The sequence below is a fragment of the Chiloscyllium plagiosum genome, chromosome 30 (genome assembly GCF_004010195.1).
Source record: "Chiloscyllium plagiosum isolate BGI_BamShark_2017 chromosome 30, ASM401019v2, whole genome shotgun sequence".
NCBI lineage: Eukaryota > Metazoa > Chordata > Chondrichthyes > Orectolobiformes > Hemiscylliidae > Chiloscyllium > Chiloscyllium plagiosum.
Window position 1 is genome coordinate 1,820,411 of NC_057739.1, and position 27,490 is coordinate 1,847,900.

The window sequence follows — 27,490 nt, forward strand, 5'->3', positions numbered from 1 at the left end:
AAGCAATGCCATACCTCCCCCTCTTTTACCCCCACCTCTGACCCTACTAAAGCATTTAAACCCTGGAACCTGCAACAGGCAATCCTGTCCCTGTTCTAGCCATGTCTCCGTAATAGCCACAACATCGAAGTCCCAGGTACCAACCCACGCTGCAAGTTCACCTACCTTATTTCGTATACTTCTTGCATTGAAGTATACACACTTCAAGCCACTTTCCTGTTTACAGGCACCCTCCTTTGAGATTGATGCCATGTTCCTAACCTCCCTACACTCCAGGTCCTGCACCCTAAATCCAGGCTGCATCCTGGTAAACCTTTTCTTCACCTTCTCCAAAGCCTCCACATCCTTCCTGGAATGTGATGAACAGAACTGAATGCAATATTCTAAATGTGGCCAAACCAAAGTCTGTCCCTTTCTTTCTGCACATTGCTACAAATCTTTGAGCCCTCAAGGAACATTCCATTTAAAGGAATTAGAGCATAGAACTGTACAGCACAGGGACAGACCCTTCAGCCCGAACATGATACCAAATTAACTAATGTCTTCTGGCATTTGGTCCACATCCCTCCATATTCATCTTATCTAAAAGTTGTTTAAACGCACCTATTGTATCTGCCTACATCACCACTCCTGGCAATGAGTTCCAGAATCCTAATCTATATAAAAAGCTTGCCCCTCACATCTCCTTTGAACTTTCCCCCTCTCACCTTAAATGTATGCCCCCTAGTTTTAGACATTTCAACTCTGGGAAAAAGGTTCTAACCATTAACCCTATCAACTTTCTATCAAGTCTCTCCCAACCTCTGCCATTCCAAGAAAACAACCTGAGTTTTTCTAACCTCTCCTTCTAGCTCACACCCTCTAATCCAGGCTGCATCCTGGTAAACCTTTTCTTCACCTTCTCCAAAGCCTCCACATCCTTCCTGGAATGTGATGAGCAGAACTGAATGCAATATTCTAAATGTGGCCAAACCAAAGTCTTATGAAACTGCAACACGACTTCTCTGACTGTTGTACTCAATTAACCAACCATAAAAGTCAAGCATGCCATACATCTTCTTTACACCTTATCTACTTCAATGGCCACATTCAAGAAGCTATGGACTTGAACCCCAAGATCCCTCAGCACATCAACGCTATTCAGGGTTCTGCCTTTAACTACATACTTTACCTGAACATTTGATCTCCCAAAGTACAGCACCTCACAGTTACCCATATTAAATTCCACCTTCCATTTGTCTGCCCATATCTGCAACTAATCTGTATCCCGCTGTATCCTTTGACAACCTTCTACACTATCCACATATCCATTGATCTTTGTATTGTCTGTAAACTTACTAACCCATCCATCTACATTTTCATCCAAGTAATTTATATATATAACAAACAGCAGAGGTCCCAGTTTGAATCCCTAGGAACACTACTAGTCACAGACTGCCAGCCTGAGAAACACCCTTCCACCACTACCCTCTGTCTTCTATAAGCAAGCCAATTCTGATTACTTACAGTTAATCTGTGGATCCCCTGCATCTTAATATTCTGGATCAGTCTATCACAAGGGAACTTGTCGAAAGCCATATTAAAATCTATGTAAACAACTTCGACAGTTGCTCGATCACCTTCATCACCATCTTGAAAAATTCAATCAAGTTGGTAACACATGACGTGCCCCACACAAAGCCATGCCAACTATCCCCAATTAGGCCATGCTTTTCCAAATGCACATAAATCCTAGCCCCAAGAATTCTCCCCAATTGCTTCCCAATCACAGCTGAGAGACCCACCAGTGTACAGTTTCCTGGATTATCCCCATTTCCCTCTTGAACACAGCAACAACACTGATTACTGGCCAGTCCTCCAGGACCTCTCCAGTAGCTAGCAAGGATACAAAGACCTTGGTCAAGGCCTCAGCAATCTCCTCGCTTGCCTCTCTCAATAACCTGATATAGATACAATCAGACCCTGGGATCTTATCCACCTTAAGAGATCTAACACGACTTCTTTCTTGATCTGAAAATGCCTTAGCATATTAGCCTGCTCCAGACAAATCTCACTAACCTCCATCTCCTTCACTTGGGTGAATATCAATGCAAAGTACTCGGTTAAAATCTCACCCACAGCCTCTGCCTCCAACCACAAGTTCTCTCCTTTGTCCTTGCATAGTCTTACCTTCTCCCCAGTTATCGTCTTGTTTTTAATACATGTACAGAATGCCTTGGGATTCTCTTTAACCTAACTTGCCAAGGTCATTTCATGGTCCCTTCTGGCTCTCCTAATTCTGTGCTTGAGTTCTTTCCTTCTTTCTTTATATTCCTCATGGGTCCGTTCCAATTTTAGCTTCCTAAACCTTACGTATGCTTCTTTCTTACTTTTGACCAAATTTACAACCTCCCTTGTTATCCAAGAGCTTGCCATTCTTGTCATTCCTCCTTACTGGAACATGCCAATCTTGAACGCTCATCAGCAGGTTTTTAATCAATTCCATGTCAAATGTGGACTTGCCTGATAACAGCTCCTCCCAATTAACACTCCCTAGCTCCTGCTTAATGCTGACATAATTTGCCTTTCTCCAATTTAGTGCCTTCCAGCAAGGTCCTGACTTATCCCTTTTTATAGCTATCTTAAAACTTAAGGAGTTGTGATCACTGTTTCCAAAATGCTCGCCCACTGAAAGCTCATTAGCCAATAAAAGGTCCAGTATGGGCCCTCCTGTATCTGGACTATCCATATACAGGTTCATGAAACTCTCTTGGATGCACTGAACAAATTCGGCTCGTCTAAGCCTCTTGCTCTAAGGGTGTCCCAGTCAATATTGAGGAAGTTAAAGTCACCAACTATGACACCTCTGTTTTTTTTATACCTTTCCATACAATTACAAACTCTTTTTACTTCATACTACCCTGTTTGAATATATTCCGAATGTTTCACACTCAATGCATAAAAATATTTTCCCTCCCCCTTATCTCTGGTATTTTTGTCAATATTCCCATTTTATTTCACAATTTCTCAATCATTGGGCAGTTTCTCTTTATTACAAGTTCACAATTTTAAATCTCCACCAAATCTCCTTTTATCCCCTCCACTTTAAAGAGAACAATGACTGCATCTCTGATCTATCCACACGCCTGTTCCAGTTAAAAGTCTCTTTTTTTTTCTGTACCTTTACCAAAGCCTTCACATTATTTTGAAGTGGAGCATCCAGAATTGAACATGAACTAACAAATTTAGAATAACCTTTTCAATCTATGCCTCCTTTTATAAAGCCTTATAACCTGTTTCTTTATTAATCATTATATTAATGTGTCCTGTCACCTTTGTAGCAGAATAATGTGGATGTGGGAAATAAAACAGATAATACTTCAAAGGTCAGACAGCATCATGCAGACTGGGAAAAAGACCTTATTTAAAATCTGTAAAGGTTAATTGGATATTTCCCTTTTCTTGCCTTGCCTCCTGAATATCGTCAGTATTTTTAATCAATTTCAAAGACTCATGAACAAACACCTCCACATCCAGACTATTTCAGACTGCTGCTCATTTGCCCTACTAATGTATATCATCACACATTTTCCTGTAGTGAATTTTATCTGTCAAGTATTCAACCACTTACTCAATCTGTTTGTATCCCTATGAAGGCACTTACATTCTTACTTATTTTCATTCATTCACTCAGTTGCTCATTGGTCTGTGGGTATGACTCTCACTTTAGGGATTGTACATTGTAGACTTGTGTGAAGTCCTGGATTCAAATCCAAAATATGCTGATTGCTTGTCTTCAGTTGAGCAGCACACGGGCACAGTGGTTAACACTGCTGCCTCATAGGGTCCCAGATTCAATTCCAGCGTCAGATGACTGTCTGTACGGTGTTTTGCACGTTTTCCCAGTATCTACGCGAGTTACCTCTGTGTGCACTGGTTTCCTCCCACAGTCCAAAATAAACATGGTTATGTGGATTGGCTGGGATTAGCCAGAGTAAATACGAGGTTACGGGGATAGGCTAGGGGAGTTAATCTGGACAGGATGCTCTTTGAAGAGTCAATATAGTTTCAATGGGCTGAATGGTCTCTTTCAGCACTGCAGGAATTTTGTTCTATTCACAGAATCTGAGCAGTGTTGGCTAGGTCAGCATTTAATGTCCAGATGGCAGTTAAGAATTAACCACATTGCTGTTGGTGCAGGCAAAAATGACATTTTCCTTCTCTAAAAGATACTTCATTAATCTCTCAATTCCAGATTTTTAATTAATTCAAATTCCATCATTTGCCATGACTGGATTCAAAGTGGGATGCCCAGAACATTATCTGGGTCTCTGCATTAATAGTCCAGCCATAATACCTCCTCACAAAAGGAGATGAAGATTTACTGCAGTTCCAGTTTTGTTATCAAGTTTTGATGGTGCATCCTGCATCCTACAAAATCCAATGTATAATAAAACCAGTCACAGCATTGCGCTTTGGAAATGCTATTGTAGATCTCCTTTCAGTCTGAAAAACAGCCATTCAACACTGTGTTTTCTATCCCTTTACCAATTTTATCCCATACGTTTCAATCTTGTCAAAATGTCTAATGGTACTTTTGTGTTCACACACTATCATCATATCAACCTTCTTTATTAACTCATCAGAAATCTCAAACAAGTTAATCAAACACAACTTAGAGTCATAGAGTCATAGTCATACATGGAAACAAACCTTTTGGTCCAACCAGTCCATGCCAAACATAATCCCAAACTAAACCGGTCCCACCTACCTGCTCCTGGCCCATATCCCTTCAAACCTTGCCTTATCCAAATGTCTTTTAAACATTGCAATTGTACCCACATCCACCACTTCCTCATGAAGTTCATTCTTGTGCCTAATAAATCTACAATGTTTTTCCTTTTAATCCATACTTTCCATGTGTCTGGTTTTGTTCCCCCACATAACTTCAGAATGATTAAAGGGGAAATAAACATTTTTGTTCAGAGGGTGGCTGCTGTCTGAATTCACTGCTCTTTTTGGTGGTATTTAAAGTGTAACTAGATCTACACCCGAAGTGCTGTAACCTGCAAGACTGCAGGGCAGGTGCTGGAAGGTGGGATTAGAACGAGGAGCTAGTCTAACCAGACACAATGGACTGAATAGTCTCTTTCCATGCTGTAACTTTTCTTCTGGCTCTATAAGTTTTCCTAAAACTTTCCTTATCATTGATACTGAGGTAGCCTGTAAACAGCAGATTATCCTTCTACCCTTTTGAACGAGGCTGCACTACTAAAGACACTCCTTTTGCATTTAAGGTAATTTGGAAAACTGTAACTAATATCTCTACACTGTTTACCTTGACTTCCCACAAACAAAATCTAGGAAACATCCCACCTGGGCCCAATGACTTACCTGCCAGGTATCCTCATGTCTCCACCTCTCATCCTGTAACCCAGCAACCGCTTCGTTTCTCAAAGCTTAAGCAAACTTCTTTACATTAGATGTAAAATATCAGTTAATACCTCAGTCAAGTCTTCTTCATTTTGGTCTACAAACAGTCACATTGGCCGTCCAACAAGGCTTTTCTTGTTCATATACCTAAAAAGAAATCTGTGAATTCTGTTTCTCACAGATTCCAAGCTATTCTTACATTGTCTCCTTGTCCTTTCACAACTCCCTTCCTGCGCATTTTGTATTTTTTTTAGATTTTTAGATGACTTACAGTGTGGAAACAGGCCCTTCAGCCCAACAAGTCCACACCGACCCTCCGAAGCGCAACCCACCCAGACCCATTCCCCTACATTTACCCCTGCCCCTAACACTACGGGCGATTTAGCATGGCCAATTCACCTAACCTGCACATTTTTGGACTGTGGGAGGAAACCGAAGCACCCGGAGGAAACCCACGCAGACACGGGGAGAATGTGCAAACTCCACACAGTCGCCTGAGGTGGGAATTGAACCCGGGTCTCTGGCGCTGTGAGGCAGCTATGCTAACCACTGTGCCACCCAAACTGACCTGGCTTTTGGGCTGAGAGTGTCTTAGTTGAATTGCTGTAGCCCTTGTGCCATAGGTGCACCCAGACTGTTGTTAGGGAGAGAGCTGCAAGGTTTTATTATTACGATGATATCTGCCACCCCATTTTCTACCTCTTTCATTATCTTGGAATTCAAACATTGCTTGCCTCTCCCTTTGCCCCTTGCACATCCAGACTGTATCCAAACAGGTGCTCTTTAAGAAAAGCTGGTGCTCTGAAATTGTTATATTGGGCTAAAATGTTTACTCTGTTTCTCTCTGTAAACATGTGTTTCTCCAGAAACTTGTGTTCTTCTCTTAAATGGTCTTTAGAGGAGAAATAGGCATCCTTTATATTCCCACCTGCCTGTTCTTGTCTGCAACTCATTCGAGATGCCTCCTCATTTCACCGAAATCAGCGTTTCTTTCCCAGATTACTCTCAATAAATAATTAATGCTAAGATCACTATTACCAAAACATTTCCCAACTGTGACATTCTCTTCCTGACCCATTTCATTCCCCCAGACTTAATCCAACAATGCCTCCATCCACCTTGGCCAGGAACACACAAAATGAGAAAATATTTCTGAACACATTTCAGAAATTCTTCACTTCTCCTGCTCTTAACACGATCACCGTCCCGCTCAAAAATCGAACAATTTAACAATTAGTGGTTTGTGAGGCTGGAGGCTTTAACAATTGTTAACAATTTGTTTAACAAATGGGACAATTCAACAATTTAAATCTTCCACTGTCAGTGCATCAGACTGGCTCAATATAATAAACTCCATCACATGAGATCAATGCCTATCTGATATCTGTTGTCAAAATAATTGAGAGCTGTACAAGATCCAATGGGAAAATCCACTGAAGACAGGAGACAAACCTCAATGTGTTCTGACCAGTTCTCTTCGCTCATACTTCTCTGTGAGGAAGAAGAACACAATGTTAGAGAAGACAACACATGGACCGCTGCCTCCCTCCACATTGCCCTGGATCCCCAGTTCACAGTCGCACTACCATTAATCCCACGACATCCATTGTCACCATATGAGCGAACAAGTTCCACTGTAAGATTCCCAAATGGGCTGTGGGCAAAGTCATCACTGGTTGTACAAAGGGAGATGTGGTTGTATAAGGCAAACAGAAGCTGTCAAGGTTAAGCTGTCAATCCGTCGCATTGCTGATTCCAGTAAGATAGATTGGTTAAATTAGATAAGGAGAGTGAAATGAAGCAGGGTTCCTGCTGCTTTTGTAAAACATGCACACTGGGGAAAAGGCAATAAGGACACTACAGCCAAATAAATCTAACCAGTGTGTACGTTCTCAGAGAAAGCCACTCGATCATGTGACTGCAGAGTTCAGAATTTAGGAGAAATGGAGGAACATTAAACTTCAGCATGTAGGAAAAAGGCAGAAGCTAGAGAGGATCGAAGAAGAGTTACACCCAAAAGTCAACTTCTGCACCTCCTGATGTTGCCTGGTTTGCTGTGTTCTTCCAGCCTCCTGCCTGTCTACTTTGGATCCCAGCATCTGTAGTTTTTTTTGTCTCTAGAAGCTAGAGAGAGCTAGACAGACAGAGGGTGGAGTGGAAGCCCAATTAATTGCTTATGGAGGGGGCTGCTGTCATTATCAGAACTGTCTGCACCATTGTTCAGCTCAGAGAGCAAACTGAGAGTCTGGACACCCACCCTTCAGCCAATCCATAGCATGCACAAGAATGATTGGGACTTACCTCTATAAAGCGTTTATACAAGAGGTATTTGATGGTAGCCACTTGGCGCTGGTTCACAACATTTGGACAGAGTTCTGTGGGCAGCAAGAACATTAAATTCTTTCAGCATATCCCTCAACATCTTTCTGCTCATCTCCCTTTCTTTCTCACACCCCTTGGCTTTTAATGGTCGATACCAGAAGTCACCAACCACCAGCTAGATGTATGCCATAAATGTGATTCAGGCAAGGCGTCTCAACACCTCTTCATCATGAGGGGCCATACTAGTCTCATTTACCACAAACCATTTGGTAGGGCTAGTGGATGGTGATCAGCAATACCGTACACATTAAAGATACAACTCACCATCTCCAACATGGGAACATTCAGGAATGGAAAGATGTGAATAATACAACGTCCGGTGCCCTTCAAGGGCTTGCTCCCTCAAATATCCCACTATTTCTCCTTTACGTGTCACTACCTTTACTGCCTCTCTACCTACCCCGATCTGCTCCATGAAGTGGCTCGATTGAACCCATTAGCATCCATTTTCTTTGAATATCATCTCCCCGCTTCTAAAGTTCAGGGCAAAGCATTTAGGTGCAATAAATCAATTCTCTTCTCGGCCTCTGTCATTTGCTAATCCTGCCTGTCACTTGATTATTTCTAAGTATGTGATGGCCAAGCCAAAGTGGAAGACCTAATTCCAGGGAATTGCCTTTAATCTGAAAACTGATCATGATCCATTCTGTCACACCAATTATTTGCCTAACCTGATACAATGACTGTGAGGTCAATGTGTTACCATTGGTCACGGATTGTAACTACAAGCAAGCAGGCCTTTTGTGATAAATAAAGGAATTTGGAATTGTGAAGTAGTACATAAAAGTTTAGAGTGCATGTGAGTCTTTAATATAGGTCTGGTGTCGGTGTTGAGTGTCTAAGTCTGAACCAACACAGGACCCAGAGTTAGAGCCTTCAGCCAGCACTCTGTACAATGCCATAGATTAGTTTCTAAACACAGTGTAACATGTTTCAGTTTTCATTCCTTGGGATATAGTCTACACTCAGTTTGTGAAGCATGGGAGCTCCCCTTCTCCAAATGGCTACTCTGGAGAGATGCTTGGGAATGGTCAGTGCTCACAACTTCATCTCAATAGTCATCCTTCAATGCAAGAGAGAACAGTCACATTTCACAAAAACTTCAACAACTATCAACCTTGTTAGTCTCATGAGGGCATTTACACGTTCCACCCAGGCTCCTGGACAGTGACCAGGAGTACAATCTACCAAGTCTATTTCTCCATCCCTCACACAAGGATATGAAGATAAGCAGAAGCACTCAGAGCACCTGTGCACCCACCCAGGACGGAGCATGGCGAGTGTCTGCCCAAGGTGCAGTGCCCCATTTGTATGGTACAGAGCGCCCCATGAACCTATGCAAAATGGAGAATCTGTGTTTCAGCTGAAGTATAAATAGAGAAATAGTAATGGAGTTGTCTCAACAAAATCTCAAACTGTCTTGCTGATGAGACTGAAAGCCTTTTAGGTATATGAACTGAAAGGATAGATAGTTGCCCACCTGTTCGATGCAATAATGAGCAATGGAGAAATATTACTGCATTTTTGTAATGCCTTTCACAATATTAGGATGTCCCAAAGTGCTTTTAAACCAACTAAGCATTTGTGAAGTGCAGGTACGTTTCACTATTCATTGAAATGATGCCACATAGTTTTTCACTCAGGTGACAGAGCTGACAGTGTTTAAGTCTCATCTGAAAGACTGCCTCTCCAACACTATGCTCTGTCCATTCTGCACTGGTTCATCAGCCTACATCCTGGGCTCAAACGGATGAAATGAAGATTTACTTGTTAGGAATTATTGAAGTTTGAGAAACAAAATGGCAATGACTGTGAACGTTTTGTAATAGAAATTACAAATCGCCATAATATCTTCCTCTTTCAAATTATTTAGATTCTCTGCAGATATTGTGGTCACATTTTCATCCAGGTCAAACAGAAGCAGAAAACTCTCAATGAGAAAGCTGGGTGGTGTGTTAGCTCAAACCGTATCGCAGTGGGGAGCTGACAATGTATGGTGGCACGGTGGTTAGCACTGCTGCCTCACAGCGCCAGAGACCCGGGTTCAATTCCCGCCTCAGGCAACTGTCTGTGTGGAGTTTGCACATTCTCCCCATGTCTGCATGGGTTTCCTCCAGGTGCTCTGGTTTTCTCCCACAGTCCAAAAATGTGCAGGTTAGGTGAACTGGCCAAGCCAAATTGCCCATAGTGTTAGGTGCAGGGGTAAATGTAGAGGAATGCGTCTGGGTGGGTTGCTCTTTGGAGGGTCCTTGTGGACTTGTTGGGCTGAAGGGCCTGTTTCCACACTGTAAGTAATCAAAAAAAATTTGTAGGAAACATCCTAGATGTTCACAATCGGTCCAATTGTTAGCCCACACCATATGTACTTTCAACACACAAGATATACTTTCTGGAATTGACTTCGAGACATAAAGTGCCAGAGGGTAGCAGACCTCAAACAACATATGGCTGATTTGGAGCAGTGACTTTCTTCACTGCGCACCATACAACAGGAGACAGGTTTCTGGTACAGTCATACGAGAGAGTGGTCATACCAGGTAAAGGAAGAATGGAGAGATAGCAGGTGTTGGGCGACATGGCTTGGAGAGGGTGGACGCTAGGAAATTGTTTCCGTTAGGCGAGGAGACTAGGACCCGTGGACACAGCCTTAGAATTAGAGGGGGTAAATTCAGAACAGAAATGCGGAGACATTTCTTCAGCCAGAGTGGTGAGTCTGTGGAATTCATTGCCACAGAGTGCTGTGGAGGCTGGGACACTAAATGTCTTCAAGGCAGAAATTGATAAATTCTTGATGTCACAAGGAATTAAGGGCTACAGGGAGAATGCAGGTAAGTGGAGTTGAAATGCCCATCAGCCATGATTGAATGGCGGAGTGGACTCGATGGGCCGAATGGCCTTACTTCCGCTCCTATGTCTTATGGACCCTTCATTATAAAGAAAGAAGACAGCAGGCCCAGGAAACCCAGGACTCCTTTGAACTATATAACAGGTATGAAATTTCAATGTCTATTTAGTGAGCAACAGACTGGGGAGATGGATGACTTGAGGGAAAACCATAGTGCCTGAGGTTGCTTTGTGAAAAGAGAGGGACTGCTAGGCAGATTCGAAAGATAGCAGTGGGGGTGACTGAATATTTCAATGGATAGACAGTCTAGTTTGCAGCAAACATCATGAATCCCCTATAGACTGTTGCTTCTCGGGTGCAAGGGTTCACAACATAACAGAATGGCTGGATAAATTTCCAAAAGGGCGGGTGAACAATTGGTTTTTGTGGTTCACTACAGTCTCATCAGCAAGACAGTTTGAGATTTTGTTGAGACAACTCCATTACTATTTCTCTGTTTACACCTTCAGCTGAAACACAGATTCTCCATTTTGCACAGGTTCAAGGGGCTTTCTGTTCCACACAAAACTAAGACTCAAAATGACAGAGGGAGGGGCAGCTTGGAGGACTGGCAGAATCAATTTCAGGAGCTAGGGGGTAGGCTGAAATGCAGGGCCTCCCAGGCCAATAATCTCACAAAGATATTTTGTGATATCTTTGTCATCACAAAACAAAACAAGATAGAAGAGACATTTAACATCATCAACATCACCCTCACAGGCATAAAGTTCACCAAGGAGGAAGAAACCGACACCAAACTCGCATTCCTAGACGTCACAGTCGAAAGAAAGGACAACGGAGAACTACAGACCTGCGTATACAGAAAACCGACAAACACTGACCAAATACTCAACTACACCAGCAACCATCCCAACACACACAAACGAAGCTGTATCAGAACGCTATTCCAAAGAGCCACCACACGCTGCAGCACAGACTAACTTCGGAAAACAGAGGAGAACCATCTATACAACGTCTTCAAGAAGAACGGATACTCAAAAAATACAGTCCGCAGATTCCTCAAGAACAAACCACGACAAGCAGACCAAACACAGCCAGAAACCCTAGCCACCTTACCATACATCAAAGAAGTTTCAGAAATGACAGCCAGACTACTAAGACCCCTCGGAATCCTAGTAGCACACAAACCCACCAACACTCTCAAAACAAAAACTAACAAACTTAAAAGACCCAGTACATCCCATGGACAAAACCAACGTCGTCTACAAAATTCCATGTAAGGACTGCCACAAACACTACGTAGGACAAACAGGAAGAAAGTTAGCCACCAGGATACACGAACACCAGCTAGCCACAAAAAGACACGACCCTCTCTCCCTCGTAGCCCTACACACGGTGGAAAAAAAACCACCATTTTGATTGGGACAACACATCCAACCTGGGACAGGCTAACTAAAGACATGCCAGAGAATTCCTAGAGGCCTGGCACTCCAACCACAACGCCATAAACAAACACATAGATCTAGATGACATCTATCAACCACTCAGAAAACGAACAGGAAATGACATCACCACAAACCCCAGGAACCCCATCCAGGACAAACATATAAATAGAAAGCAGGAGACAACAGCTTCGCTTCACTTGGAGGTCGCCACTGATGATGTTACCTAGCCAGGTAATGAAACGTCTGGATATCAAACCTACAGCTCAGCGAGCAAACCTACACCCTAAATACTACCTGTGCCATGTTAATCAGGGAAGTAAATGCATGGGTTGAGGGATGTTGTAGACTGGAAAGGTTTATATTTTTGGCACATTGGGATTACTTTTGGGAAAGGAGAAAGTTATTCAGAAGAAATACCTGAGCAGAAATGGACCTAAACCTCCTGATTGAGAGTGTAAATAGTGTAGCAGGGTTGGATTTAAACTAATAAGGCAAGTAATGAGTTGACTAATGAGTCTAGTTTTGGAAGTATCAATCAGGACACAAGGGAGAAGATGGGGAAGAGGAAGTGAAGGAAAGCTTGATGGGCGTCAGTAAACACTTGCTTTCCAAAGGGCAACAAAGAGATAAGGGCAGGATGTAAATGCAGAGAGTATCATGAACAAAACTGGGGAATTGGAAGCAGAAATTGCTCTTGGTGATATGACAAAAGCATAGTTCAAGCCAGAACAGGCCCAGATACTTAACATCCCACCTTCCAAGGCTTTTAGTAGAAATAGGGTGGGTAAAAAGGGGAGGAGGTGAAGCAGTGTTGGTCAATGATCATCACTGCCCTTAAATGATATGCACGTCCAGAATTAGAATCAATTAGTAGGTCGGAGGTGAGCTACAGCGGTGACCTTGTTGGGTATTTCTTATTGACCTCCAAATAGAGGGGAGGAAGTAGAAGAGAGCATTTGTAGGCAGATTATAGAATTCTGCAGGACAAGTAGGGTTGTGGTAGTTGGTAATCTTAATTACCCTGGCCTAGACTGGGAAGGGGAGGAGGGAAATTCCTGCAATATGTGTAGGAGAACTTTCTGGAATGTTATATTTCCAGTCCTACCTTGGGTGGAGCTGTGCTGGATCTGGTCTTAGGGAATGAAGGCGGCCAAGTGAAGAACATCAGAGTGGGGAGCATTTGGAAAATAGCAATTATAACATAATAAGGTTCAATATTAAGTTGGAAAACAATAAAAAATAATATTCAAGATCCCTAACCAAAAAAAGGCAAATCTTACGCAGTCTAATAATTGAACTTGGGCATGTTGATTAGAAATGCATTTTGGTCGATAAAAGTGGATGAAAAATAGTAGAATTTCAAAACATAGATGAATAGGGCGCAAACTAGGTATGTACTCATAATAAATAAATACCAAATATTCAAAGCTAGAGTACGCTGGATGACTAAGGATATTAATGAGAAGATAAGGAAGAAAAGTGAGGCCTATGATGCACACTCGAACAACAATAGCAATCAAAACTAGAAAGATATCTCAAATGCAAGAGAGAGGCTAAGATTGGAGTAATCTTTGAGGAGAAAGTGAGGTCTGCAGATGCTGGAGATCAGAGCTGAAAATGTGTTGCTGAAAAAGCGCAGCAGGTCAGGCAGCATCCAGGGAACAGGAGAATCGACGTTTCGGGCATTCCTGAAGAAGGGCTTATGCCCGAAACGTCGATTCTCCTGTTCCCTGGATGCTGCCTGACCTGCTGCGCTTTTCCAGCAACACATTTTCAGCTAAGATTGGAATAAGGAAGTCTAAGAGGAAGCATGAAGAAAAGATGGCAGACTGCACTAAAACAAAAAGAGTAAAATGTTCTTCAAACATAATAAGATATGTGAAAGGGGTGTGAGTGTGGTGCTGGAAAAACGCAGCAGATCAGGCAGCATCCAAGGAGCAGGAGAATCAAGTTTCGGGAAAAAACCCTTTTCCAGCATCACAGTCTTGACTCAAATCTCCAGCATCTGCAGTCCTCACTTTGACGTGGTGCCCATAAGGAACAAGCAAGTTAAATGCTCACTGAAGCAAAGGATATGGCAGAGGTACTAAATGAATAGTAAATTAAATTTTGCTTCTGTGTAAGTGATGACAATGGCTTGTTGAAAACATGGGTGTTCAGCAATTGAACAGTATAATGATAGATAAATGAGAGGTGCTAAAAAGGTTGGCAGCACTCCAGGTAGAGAAGTTGGCAGCTCGATGGGACACATCCTAGAGTGCTGAGAGAATTAAGGGAGCAAATCATGCAGCTGTTGACAGAAATTTTCCAGGCATCTCTGAACACAGGATTAGTCCCAGGGGACTAAAGGATTGCAAACGTGACACCATTGTTTAAAGGGCAAAGTATAACCCAGAAAACTACCGACCTGCCAACTTGACATCAATAGTGGACAACTGATAGAGACCATAATATAGGACAAGGTAAATACATACTTACAGAAAAATAAGCTAATACTAGACAGTCAACATGGCATTGTCAACATTAGGTCATATTTGACTAATTGAGTTGACAAGGTGACACAGGCACTGAATGAGGGTAGTGTTGTAGATGTGGCATACTTTCAGAAAATATTTGGTATGCTGCCACATGTCAGGTATGTTAACAAATGGGAAATATTTGGGATTTATGGGTCCTTTAGAAGTTGGGTAAAAGAGAGGAAACAGAGGCTAGGTATAGATGTACATTTCTCAGATTGGAGATGAGATCTAAATTGTGTTTTATATGGATCCGTGTTTCCTAATTCATAAAAACATCTCCAAAATTGCAGATGAAAGTGGGATAATAGTTGGGAGAATAGTGAATTATGAGGAAGATCCTCAGCAACTTCAGTGAGACATTGACAAGTTGGCCAAATGGACAGACACCTGGCAGATGAACTTCAATGCAAAAAAAAAGGATCAAATATTCTCCTTTTATGTAAAATGCGAATGCAGAACAGGCCTTTTGGCCCATGATGTTGTGCCGAACATGACGTCAAACTAAAGGAATCTCTTTTGTTTGTCTATGATCTATATTCCTTCATTCCTTGTTTATTCATGTCCTTTCTAAAAGCCCCTTAAATGCCCCTATCATACCTGTCTCCACCACCACCCTGGCAATGTTTTCCAGCCACCTACCAATCCCTGTGTAAAACATCTGCCCCTCACATCATGTTGGAACTTTTCTTACTCACCTTGAATGCATGCCTTCCGGTAGAATTAATTTTGACTCTTGGAAAAAGATTCTGACTGTCAACCCAATCTAGGCATTTCATCACTTTATAAACTTCTATCAAGCCTCTCCACAGCCTCCACCGCTCCAGAGAAAACAATCCTAGTTTTTCCAGCCTCTCCTTATAGCTCATACTCTCTAATGCAGGCACCATCCTGGTTAGTCTATTCTGCACCCTCTCCAAAGCCTCCACATCTTTCCTGTAATGTGGCAAACAGAATTGAATACAATACTGTAAGTGCTCTAAATTCTATGATTCTATACATGCATGCCTGCAAGGAAATACCCAGTGGTAAAAACATATAGCACATCTCATTGACACCCAGAGTTCTTAAATAAAAATAAATTAAATAAATTAAATAAAAACACAGCCCAAGATGTTTTTGATCTGTCCCTACTTCCAGCACTTTTAACAATACAACAAACATTGAAATCAATAGTAAAGTGAGGTGATATACCAGACAGCAAAATTAAAATCTTCTCCAAGATTTTTCCTCTTGCCTGTATTGAGCTCATTGGTCCCAGCCAGAGTCATGGTGGGAATACATAATTGGATTCAATATCCACAGGATCTGTTCCCATCACCACTGTCAATCCACCAGATGTTGGTGTCATTGTGATTTATTAAACAGTTAAATAACCCACCCGCACTCTCAGAGAGAGGATCTGGCAACTACCAATGACCTGGAATTATAGTCCCACACCTTCATGGAGGACACACCACTATCTATCTGTATTTCAAACAACAAACTACCAATATTACTCAGAATCAGTCCAAGTTCAAATGAATTTCATTCAAATGATGATCATATTTCAGTATGCAAACTGGATGCAAATGCTTTGGGCTAACTGGGTTAGGGGTGCAGTGGAAGACGCTGGTGAAATGAAGGCCTTTTGTTTATTTGGTACACTGCTTACAATGACACAGAGAAGCTGCAGAAGTAGATGTATTCTACAAACAGCATCAATGGCTCAGTGAGCAAGAATGGAAACATGCCCCATGCTGAAAAGCTTGCTTCCCTGCGCTGTGTTTCTTTGCTGAACTAGCAACTGGAAACTATACGCAAGTTGGTTAATTTGGTTAATTGAAGGGAATCAAAAACTATCCTCATCACTCCATCCTCATGCAGGAGACATGCTACATAGAGTGTCCAGCATGCAGTTGCTATCAGTAAGATAGATGTAATTTTCATAGATTCCCCCAACCAAGCAGTATGAATATTAACAACAGTCATACCTGCTGAGAGGATTTAAAACTATTTGAAACCTTGAGGTGCCAATGGGATCCAGGTGAGGGAATGCACAACAAGCACAGAATGGGGTCATATTACAGGGTAGTGGTGCTGGATGTCTTAAAATGCATAAAGGTGGATAAATCCCCAGAACCTAATCAAGTATATCGATGAACCTTGTGAGATACATGTATCATTAATAGCCATAGGTGAGGTGCTGGGAGACTGCAGGGTAGCTAATGTAGCACTATTATTTAAGAAAGATGGTAAGGAGAAAGCAGAGATCTGAGCCTGAAGTCAGTGGTGGTGAAGTTGTTGGAGGGAATTCTGAGGACATCATCTACATATATTAGGTAAGGAAAGAATTGATTAGGGATTGTCAACATGGCTTTGTGCATGGGAAATCATGTCTCATTAACTTGACTGCGTTCTTTGAAGTGACGAAGACAATTGATGAAAGCACAGCGGTGGACGTTGTCTACATGGATTTGAGCAAGGCATTCAATAAGGTTCTGCGTGGTAGACTGGTTAGTCAGGTTAGATCACATGGAATCCCAGGAAAGCTAGCCACTTGGATGCAAAAATTGGCTTGAAGATAGGAGACAGAGTGGTGATGGAGAGTTGTTTTTCAGACTGGAGGCCTGTGACCAGCAGTGTGCTGCAAGGATTGGTGCTGTGTTCACTGTTTTTTGTCATTTATGTAAATGATTTGGATGTGAATGTAGCAAAATTTATTAGTAAGTTTGCAGATGACACCAAAATTAGTGGTACAGTGAACAGTGAAGAAGGTTACCTCAGAGTACAATGGGACCTCGATCAGATGGGCCAAGGAGCGGCAGAGGGAGTTTAATTAGATTAGATTACTTACAACGTAGAAACAGGCCCTTCAGCCCAACAAGTCCACACCGACCCTCCGAAGAGCAACCCACCCAGACCCATTCCCCTACATTTACCCCTTCAATTTAGCATGGCTAATTCACCTAACCTGCACATTTTTGGACTGTGGGAGGAAACCGGAGCACCCGGAGGAAACCCACACAGACACAGGGAGAATGTGCAAACTCCACACAGGCAGTTGCCCAAGGCGGGAATTGAACCCGGGTCTCTGGCGCTGTGAGGCAGCAGTGACGTGTTGCATTTTGGTAAGGCAAATCAGGAAGGCCTTATACGTTTAATTATAGTGTCCTGTGGAGTGTTACCGAACAAAGAGACCTGGGGGTGCAGGTTCATAGATCCTGAAAGTGGAGTCACAGGTAGACAGGACAGTGAAGAAGGTATTTGGTTGATTTGCCTTTATTGGTCAGTGCATTGAATATAAGAGTTGGGAGGTCATGTTGCAGCTGTACAGGACATTGGTTAGGCCACTTTTGGAATACGGTGTTCAATTCTGGTCTCCCTTGTATTGGAAAAATGATGCTAAACTTAAAAGGATGCAGAAAAGATTTAAAAGGATTTTTACAGGATTGTGTGGTTTGAGCTATAGGGAGAGGCTGAATAGGCTGGGGCATTGGAGACTGAGGGGTGACTTTATAGAGGTCTATAAAATCATGAGGGGCATGGATGGGGTAAATAGTTCACTGGTCTTCTCCCCAGTGTCAGGGAACCTATAACTAGAGGGCATAGGTTTAAGGTGAGAGGGGAAAGATATAAAAGGGATCAAAGGGGCAACTTTTTCCACACAGAGGCTGGTGCATATATGGAATCAGCTGTCAGAGGAAGTGGTGGAGGCTGGTACAATTATAACATTCAAAAGACATCTGGATGGGTATATGAATAAGGAGTGTTTACAGGGATATGGGCCAATGCTGGAAAACGGACTAGTTTAGGTTAGGATATCTGGTCGGCAAGGACGAGTTGAACAGAAGGGGATGTTTTCGTGCTGTACATCTCTATGACTCTAAATGGGATTAGATTAATTTAGGATATCATAGAATTCCCTACAGTGTGGAAACAAGCCATTTGGCTCAACAGGTGCACACCAACCCTTCAAAGAGTAACTCACCCAGATCCATTCCCCTACCCCATTATTCTACATTTATCCCTGACTGATATACCTAACCTACACATCACTGTACACTAGGGACAATTTAGCATGGCCAATTTACCTAACCTGCACATCTCTGCATCATGGGAGGAAACCCACTCAGACACAGGGAGAATGTGCAAACTCCACACAGACAGTCACCCGAGGCTGGAATCAAACCCGCGTCCCTGGCGCTGTGAGATAGCAGTGCTAACCACTCAGACTGGTCAGCATGGATGAGTTGTACCAAAGTGTTGGTTTCTGTGCTGTTGGACTCTATGACAATCCTTTCACATGACACATTACAATGAACAGAATAGTGACCTTTGCCAGGCTCTTACTGTCAAACACATACCTGGGTTAATGTCATAAAGCTCCATCAGTCTGATCACTAGTTTACTCAAAGCTTTCCGATTCAATTTATTCCATCTTAGATGAGACAGTTTTCCATAACGCCTGCAAGGAGATAATCAAATTACAGCATCACGATCAAATTCAGTGACACAAATTGAAAACATGGAGTTCCCAGTCACAGCCTGCCTCCCAGAGATATTGCTATATTCCCTTTATTAACAAAAGGGTCAGTGGCTCATTTTGATCTGATCAGCTTGCATATGGTTAGCGCCTTTAACGTAGTAAAATCATAAAAGTTTACAGTACAGAAGGAAGCCATTCAGCCCATTGTTTCTGTACCAGCTCCACACACAGCTACCCAGCTTGTTCCATTCTTCAGCCCTATCTCTGTAGTCCTTCAAATTCATCACTTTCAAACGATGGCACAGTGGTTAGCACTGTTGCCTCACAACACTAAAGACCCGGGTTTGATTCTCGCATCGGGCAACTGTCCGTGTGGAGTTTGCACTTTCTCCCTGTGTCTGCGTGGGTTTCCCCCCACATTCCAAAGACGTGTAGATCAGGTGAGATGGCCATGCAAAATTGCCCAGGGTGTCCAAGGATGTGTAAGTTAGGTGCATTAATTAGAAGTAAATGTAGGGTACTAGGAAAGGGTTATGGGTCTGGGTGGGCTATTCTTCAGAAGGTCGGTGTGGACTTGTTGAGCCAAATGACCCATTTCCACACGGTAGGGATTATATAAAAAAATAAATTAAAAACAAAAAATGTATATCCAGCCCTCTTTTCAAACCTCCAATGGAATCTGTCTCCACCACTCTCCCAGACAGTACATTCCAAATCCTAACAACTCTGAGTAAATAAGTTTCGCCTCATCTCATTCCTGACTGTCTTGCTTACAAACTTGAATTTGTGTTCCCTCGTTACTGAAATAATAATTAGTGGTAACGGAATATCCTTCCTTACCCTGTCAAAATTATTCATAATTTTAAACACCTCAATAAGGCCATCTTTCACATCTTCTCTGCTCTAAGGAGAATAAACCCAATTTCTCTAATCTTTCCTAGTATCTAAAATCTCTCATTCCTGATATCATTCCAATAAATCTCCTTCAAATTCTCTCCTGGACTTCAGCATGCTTTCTTGAATAAGCTGCCCAGAATTGAACAGAATAATCCAAATGTGATCCGGCCAATACTTTGTAGAAGTGGAGCATCACTTCCTTATTTTTATCCTCCACACCTATATTCATAAACCCAAGGATTCTATAAGCCTTAACAACTGTCTCAATATGCCTGGCCACCTTGGGGTAGTATGCACTTGAAACCCAATGTCCATCTGCTCCCTTCAAAGTTGTATCAGAGCCTGTATTATCTTTTATGTTGCTTCTATCAAAATCATTACCTCACATTTCTCTGCATTGAAATTCATCTGCCAGGTGTCTGCCTATTTGGCCAGCTTATCAATGTCTGTCTGAAGTCACTCAACAGCATCTTCACAATTTACTGTTTTCCCTAGCTTAGTACCATCTCGAAATTTAGAGATTTTGCCCTCAACACCAATCTCCAAATCATTTAGATAATTCAGAAAAATGTTCTATGTTGCTTCACAGTTGGGTGATCAAAGAAAATAAGGACATATTTTGACAAGAATGAATAAAAGGAGTCTTTAAAGTACATTATGCAGTTAATGGTAGGGCCCTGGAGAGTGTTGCCAAACAAAGAGACCCAGGGGGCAAGGAGCATAGTTCTTTGCAGTTAGACTGAGTGGTGAAGGCGGCATTTGGAATACTTGCCTTTATTGGTCAGACAATGGAGTACAGGAGTTGGGATGTCATGCTACGGCTGTACAGGACGTTGGTGAGGCCACTTTTGGAATACTGCATACAATTCTTGTCACCCTTTTATAGGAAGATGTTGTTAAACCTGAGACGGTACACAAGGTTTACAAGGATGCTGCTCAGACCAGAAATTTTTGAGTTATGGGGAAAGGCTGAATAGTCTGGGGCTTTTTCCCCATGGAGCACTGAAGGCTGAGTGACCTTACAGAGGTTAATAAAATCATGAGAGGTATGGATAAGGAGAAGTCAAGACCTTTTTCCTGGGGTGGGGCAGTCCAAGCTAGAGGGCATAGGTTGAAACTAAGAGGGGAAAGATTTAAAGAGCACCTAAGGGGCAACTTTTTCATACAGAGGGTATATGGAACAAACTACCAGAGGAAGTGGAGGAGGCAGGTACAATCACAGTATTTAAAGGCATCTGGCTGGGTACATGAATAGGAAGGCACTACGGCCAGCTGCTTACAGGTAGGACAAGGTCAGATTGGGATGTCTGATCGGCACAGATGAGTTGGACTGACGAGTTTGTTTCCATGTTGTATGACTCTATGATGTTCTTTTAAGAGTCAATGAAAGTCTATTCACAAGAAATGTACACAATTAGTGTCATGAGGTCAGTGCAGCCAACAGTGACTTCTTAGACTCATTAGCACAGCTTTAGGTTGAGATCTACAATCCTTCACTGTGTAAAGACATTAGCGCTGATCTTGTCTATTCCTAGTGTGTGTGCTTGTGGCCTTGCCCCCTGGTTGAGGTTTAGTTTTGAATTGTTCTGGTTCACCCACTTAATATAGGACCTTCACTGTCAATGCATACATCAGCATCACGCTCTTCCAGACTGCTTAGCCAAACAGTCACTGGCAGTTATTTATCATTGATGTGTCCAGAGTGGGAACAAGCATCTGTTATCATCTGATCTGGTCTGAAAACCTGATAGAATGAGAGAACAGGCGATGGATATAATAACGAAGAGTTAATGGTGTTTCAATTAGTTGAGGACATTTTCTAATCAACCTGTTCAGAGATATCATAACCCACCTCTCAAGTGACTTGAACACCAGCCTTCTGGCTCAAAACGTAGGGACAACCCACTGCGTCGCAACAGTCTTCATTATTTTTTAATGTTATAGCATAGCTCTGGTATAGGTGGGACTTAAACCTGAGCCTCCTGGCTCAGAGGTAGGGATAATATCACAATGCCACGAGACATGGAGCAAGTTTTATGGATTGGTTAGTTGAAGTAAATCTCTCACATAAAAGTGTGGACTTAATTCTGTTTGAATACAGTTATCCTTGCAGTATAACATTGATAGTAAAGGATAGTTAAGCCAGAATGTAAAGTATCAAGGTATGATTGCCCATCTGCTTTCTGAAAATTAGCCTTATGACCAGAAGAATGAAGTTACAAATGTGGGCCTGGGTTACTTCTTTACAAAAGAGGAAGCAAGGTATGGCCTCAGCACTTTTGTTACCATACAGGAACAGGATAAGAAACAAGGCTTTTTCAGATTTGGAACCTGATGTCATGCCTCAATGGGGTAATGCACTGGAAATCAAGCCGTGCTCTTCCTAGAATAATCACAACAGTTTTATAAAGATTTTATAAAAGTACAGAAAATTCCCCAGGTTGACAAAAAATATGAACCAGGTTTCTGTACTTAATAAATAAACCTCTCCAGATACTTCACTTGCTTGCAGAAGGTACAGGGTAGCTGATTCACTTATAAAGTATCTGGCTTGCTGATTAAAAGTCATGGCTTACAGCAATTTCTGAGGGAAAAATAAACTGGCTTCCTTCACAGTTAACATAGGTTTTACTACAGTAAAAAGATACAGCTTCTGCTCCCATGGAGATATGATGGCTTCTCCCAAACATTCATATATCTCCAAGGTATCTGGGAGCCAATCACATAGTCATTTGCCATTCACAGTTAGTCACTAGTCCAAAGACCAATCAGTTATTTGTTGCTGGTCAAAGCCTCCAACTCGTCTATAAATCTTTCCTCCCTGTTTGCACAAATAGCTTTGTACCCAACACTTACAATTTGCTTTTAAAAAGTGCAGCTATCCTTGGTTTATAAACCAGCCATTTTCCCATTTTGGTCAACAATCAAAAATAAAGAAAATCAAAACATTACAGTCTTTGTACTGATTATTTAACACAGAGGAAATTTTGGACAGATAGTTAACTTTCACAGATAAAACTTAACAAAAAGATCATTCATTGACTGCTTGGTCAGATATTGACAAATTTTAAAAAAAGAGACAGTACTGAGGAAAAGTACACATTGGAATTCAGTAGGTTGTATGCAAAACTAAATAAATTCATTTGGAAATGTCCAATCTTTTCTAGCGTTTACATTGTTGGACTGTGCCAAATATCAAGACTTCTTTTAGTCAAAAAGAAGCATACTTTAAGAAATTTAGAAACTTGAGGAGTATAGAGGAAGCATAAAAGAATTTTAAAAAGAAATTAGTTGGACTTAAAGGGGCCACGAAAGCAGTAAGGAAAATCTCAAGGTATTTTATAAGCACATGAGGAGCAAGAGAGTAAACAGGCTCACTAGAAATAGTGAGGACTGCAGATGTTGGAAAATCAGAGTCGATAAAATGTGGAGCTGGAAAAAGTACAACAGTCCTGATGAAGGGTCCTACCTGAAACATTGAATATCTTGCTCTTCTGATACCACGACTTCACATTTATCAACAATAAATGGGTTAGGTCCACTCAAGGACAAAGGAGGGAATTAATGCTCGCAGACAGAATGAGTATGAGGTCCTTAATGAGTACGTCATGTCGTTATTCACCAAAAAGCAGGACATGGATATTGGTAAAAGTAAAAAGGGATATGCTGAAATTCTGGGGCAAGTAGATGTTAATGTGATGTTGACTGTCGTGAAAGGCATGAAAATAGACAAGTCACCAGAGCCTAATAGAATCTATCCCAGGAGACTGAAGTAGGCAAGGGAGGAGATTGCTGAGGCCTTGACATAAATCTTTGTATCCTTTTTCGCCATTTGCTTCCATTTGGAGAATAATGGACTTATTCTGGATAAGAGCTGAAAATGTGTTGCTGGAAAAGCGCAGCAGATCAGGCAGCATCCAAGGAGCAGGAGAATCAACGTTTCGGGCATGAGCCCTTCCTGAAGAAGGGCTCATGCCCGAAACGTTGATTCTCCTGCTCCTTGGATGCTGCCTGATCTGCTGCACTTTTCCAGCAACACATTTTCAGCTCTGATCTCCAGCATCTGCAGCCATCACTTTCCCCTCGAAGATTTTAACTTACTCTGGATAGTCAGCAGGGAGGTTTTATGCAGGGAGGTTTTGTCTCACTAACTTTGTAGGGCTTTTTGAGAAAGTGACAAAGGTGATCGATGAGGTTAGGGCAACAAATGTGATTTACTTGGACTTTACTGAAGTATTTGACAAGGTTTCTCATGGTAGGCTGGTCCAGAAGATTAAGCTGGATGGGATCCATAGCTACTTGGCAAGTTGGATACAAAATTGGTCTGGCCATAGAAGAGTGACAATAAGGGGTAAGTAGTACAATAAGTTCATTGAAGAGATGTGACAAATGGCAGATGTTTAAGAACGATCAAAGAACACTGTTACACTATTAAGGAAGTTTGCTCTGAGCAAGAATTTACAATGAGGCAGAGGACATGGATTTAAAGGTATTCAATAAAGCAAAAGACATGTTAATTTTACATTTTGTAGATTTGGCAACCCCATTTTGTCAGTGAAGAATACACATGGTAAAGATAAAATAATTGTAGGCAAAGTTTTGGAAAAGCGGACAGGAACTATACTCTGACAAAATTTCTCACTCAATATTGAGGGAGTTTGATGATGAATACAGAGATGTGTATGCAAACATGAACAAAGCAATCACGAATACAGCAACAGAAAGTCCTTTTTAGCAATGGGGTATTTATAATGAACCATCCAATAATAGACAAAATGGTTCATTGGTCAAACAGTAAATTATCTGCATTAGTGTGGGCTGCACATGCTAAGAATTCAAGCACACAGTGGGCCAAGGCTTGTTTTTTTTTGTAGGAATCCTAAAGTTCCAAGAGTAATATGTGGTCAGCTCCCAAATGGAGAAGTTCTACTTTTTCATGCACTGCATGCAGACTTTCACTGAAGTCAAAATCTGAAAGAATTCAACTAACCTTAACAAGTAACGTTAACACCATTGGATACCAGGATCCATCTGGACATACAGTTTACCATAAGAAAGAGGGTCTCGAAGAATGGAGAGGTCCAAGAAAGAAAATTAATAATTTTACAGTGGGGCAGTGACAGGATGTAGTGAATCTATCAGAAAGGTTTTTCACGTAATGAAACAAAGGGATCGGTTAAAGTGTGTCTGCTTTAATGCAAGGAATGTCAGAAATAAGAGTGATGAACTTAGAACATGGATTTGTACTTGGGACGATGATGTTGTGCCCATAATGGAGACATGGTTTTCACAGGGGCAGGAATGGTTGCTAGATGTTCTGGAGTTTAGAATGTTTAAAAAGAACAGGGAGGGTGGAAAAAGCAGAGGGGGTGTAGCATTGCTAATGAGAGAGTGCATCACAGCTCCAGAAATGAAGGTTGTTGAGGAAGGTTTGTCTACTGAGTCAGTATGGGTGGAAGTTAGGAACAGCGAGGGAGCAGCCACCGCATTAGGTGTTTTCTACAGACATCCTAATAGCAGTAAGGAGATTAAAGAACACACAGGCTGGCAGATTTTGGAAAAATACAGATGTAGCAGAGTTGTTGTTATGGGTGATTTCAACTTTCCCAATATCGATTGGAACCTCCTTAGTGCAGATGGTTTGGATGGAGCCGTTTATGTCAGATGTGTTCAGGAGGGATTTCTTACTCAGTATGTAGACAGGCCGATGAGGGGAGGCGCCAGTTTGAATTTGGTTCTTGGCAATGAGCCAGGACAGGTGTCAGATCTTGCGGTGGGAGAACGCCTTGGTGACAGTGATCACAACTGCCTCACATTTACCATAGCCTTGGAGAGGAAAAGGAGTAGTTACTAAGGGAAAATATTTAATTGGGGAAGAGGAAAATATGACACTATCAGACAGGAGTTGGGAAGTACAGACTGGGAGCAATTGTTCCACAGAAAGGGCACAACAGACATGTGGAGACTGTTTAGGAGCAGTTGTTGCGAGTGATGCACAGATTTGTTCCTCTGAGACAAGGTGTAAGATTAAGGAGCCATGGATGACGAGAACAAAGGAGCTTCTCGTCAAAAGGAAGAAGGCAGCTTACCTAAGTTGGAGGAAGCAAGGATCTAGCACAACTTTAGAAGATTACAGGCTTACCTGAAAGGAGCTCAGAAATGGACTGAGGAGAGCCAGGAGGGTGGCACGATAAAGGCTTGGCAAGAAGGATTAGGGAGAACCCAAAGGCATTTTACTCATATGTGAGGAATAAGAGAATGATCAGGGAGGAGGTAGGGCCAGTCAGGGATAGCATAGGGAACTTGTGCGTGAAGTTTGAGCAGATAGGGGAAGCCCTAAGTGAGTTTTTTGCTTCAGTTTTACTAAGGAAAGGGACCTTGTTGTAAATGAGAACTCGGAGGAGCTGGGAAACAGGCTTGACCAGATCAGGATGGATGAAGTTGATGTTTTGGAAACTTTGGCAAACATTAAGATTGATAAGTCCCAGGTTGTTCTGGGAAGGGAGAAAGGAGGTTGCTAAGCCACTGGTGAAGATCTTTGCTTCTTCACTCTCCATGGGAGTTGTACTGGAGGTTTCGAGGGAGGCAAATGTTGTTCCTCTTTTCAAGAAGGGGAATAGGGAAATCCTTGGCAATTACAAACCAGTCAGTCTTACGGCTGTGGTCAGCAAGGTTTTGGAAAGAATTCTGAGGGATAGGATTAATGACTATTTGGAAAAGCATAGAGTGATTAAAGGCAGTCAGCATGGCTTTGTGAGGGGTAGGTCATGCCTCACAAATCTTATTGAGTTCTTTGAGGTGGTGACAAGACAGGTCGACGAAAGTCGAGCAAGGGATGCGGTGTATATGGATTTCAACAAGGCATTTGATAAGGTTCTCCATGGCAGGTTCATTCAAAAAGTCAGGAGGGATACAGGGAGATTTGGCTATCTGGATTCAGAATTAGTTGGCTGACAGAAGGCAGAGAGTGGTTGTAGATGGAAAGTATTCTGCCTGGAGGTCAGTGGTGAGTGGGGTCCCGCAGGACTCTGTTCTTGGGCCTCTTAGTTTTTATAAATGACTTGGATGAGGTGGTTATGGGGTGGGTTAGTAAATTTGCCGATGACAAAGATTGGAGGTGCCATTGTTATCAAGGGCTATTGCAGACTGCAGCGCGACATAGACAGGGTGCAGAGCTGGGCTGAGAAATGGCAGATGGGGTTCAACCTGGATAAATGTGAAGTGATGCATATTGGAAGGTTGAACTTGAATGCTGAATATAGGATTAAAGACTGGAATCTTGGCAGTGTGAAGGAACAGAGGGGTCTTGATGTGCAAGTGCATAGATCCCTCAAAGTTGCCACCCAAGTGGATAGGGTTGTTAAGAAAGCATATGGTGTTTTAGCCTTCATTAGCAGGGGGATCGAGTTTAAAAGCAGCGAAGGTTTGCTGCAGCTCGACAAGACCACACTTGGAATACTGTGTCCAGTTCTGGTCACCCTATTATAGGAAAGATATGGAGACTTTGGAGAGGGTACAAAGAAGG

General features: G+C 42.1%; 1 protein-coding gene across 1 annotated transcript in view; it reads right to left on the reverse strand.

Moving 5' to 3' along the window:
- The window catches only part of LOC122564592 (exonuclease mut-7 homolog), a 125,810-nt gene that overhangs the window by 32,753 nt on the left and 65,567 nt on the right, over positions 1–27,490 (reverse strand). The window contains exons 7-9 of the mRNA XM_043719680.1: positions 18,947–19,047; positions 7,714–7,787; positions 6,865–6,903 (exon numbers count right to left, since the gene is read on the reverse strand). Coding sequence (XP_043575615.1) covers positions 6,865–6,903; positions 7,714–7,787; positions 18,947–19,047 — 214 coding nt within the window. The remainder of the gene's footprint in view (positions 1–6,864; positions 6,904–7,713; positions 7,788–18,946; positions 19,048–27,490) is intronic.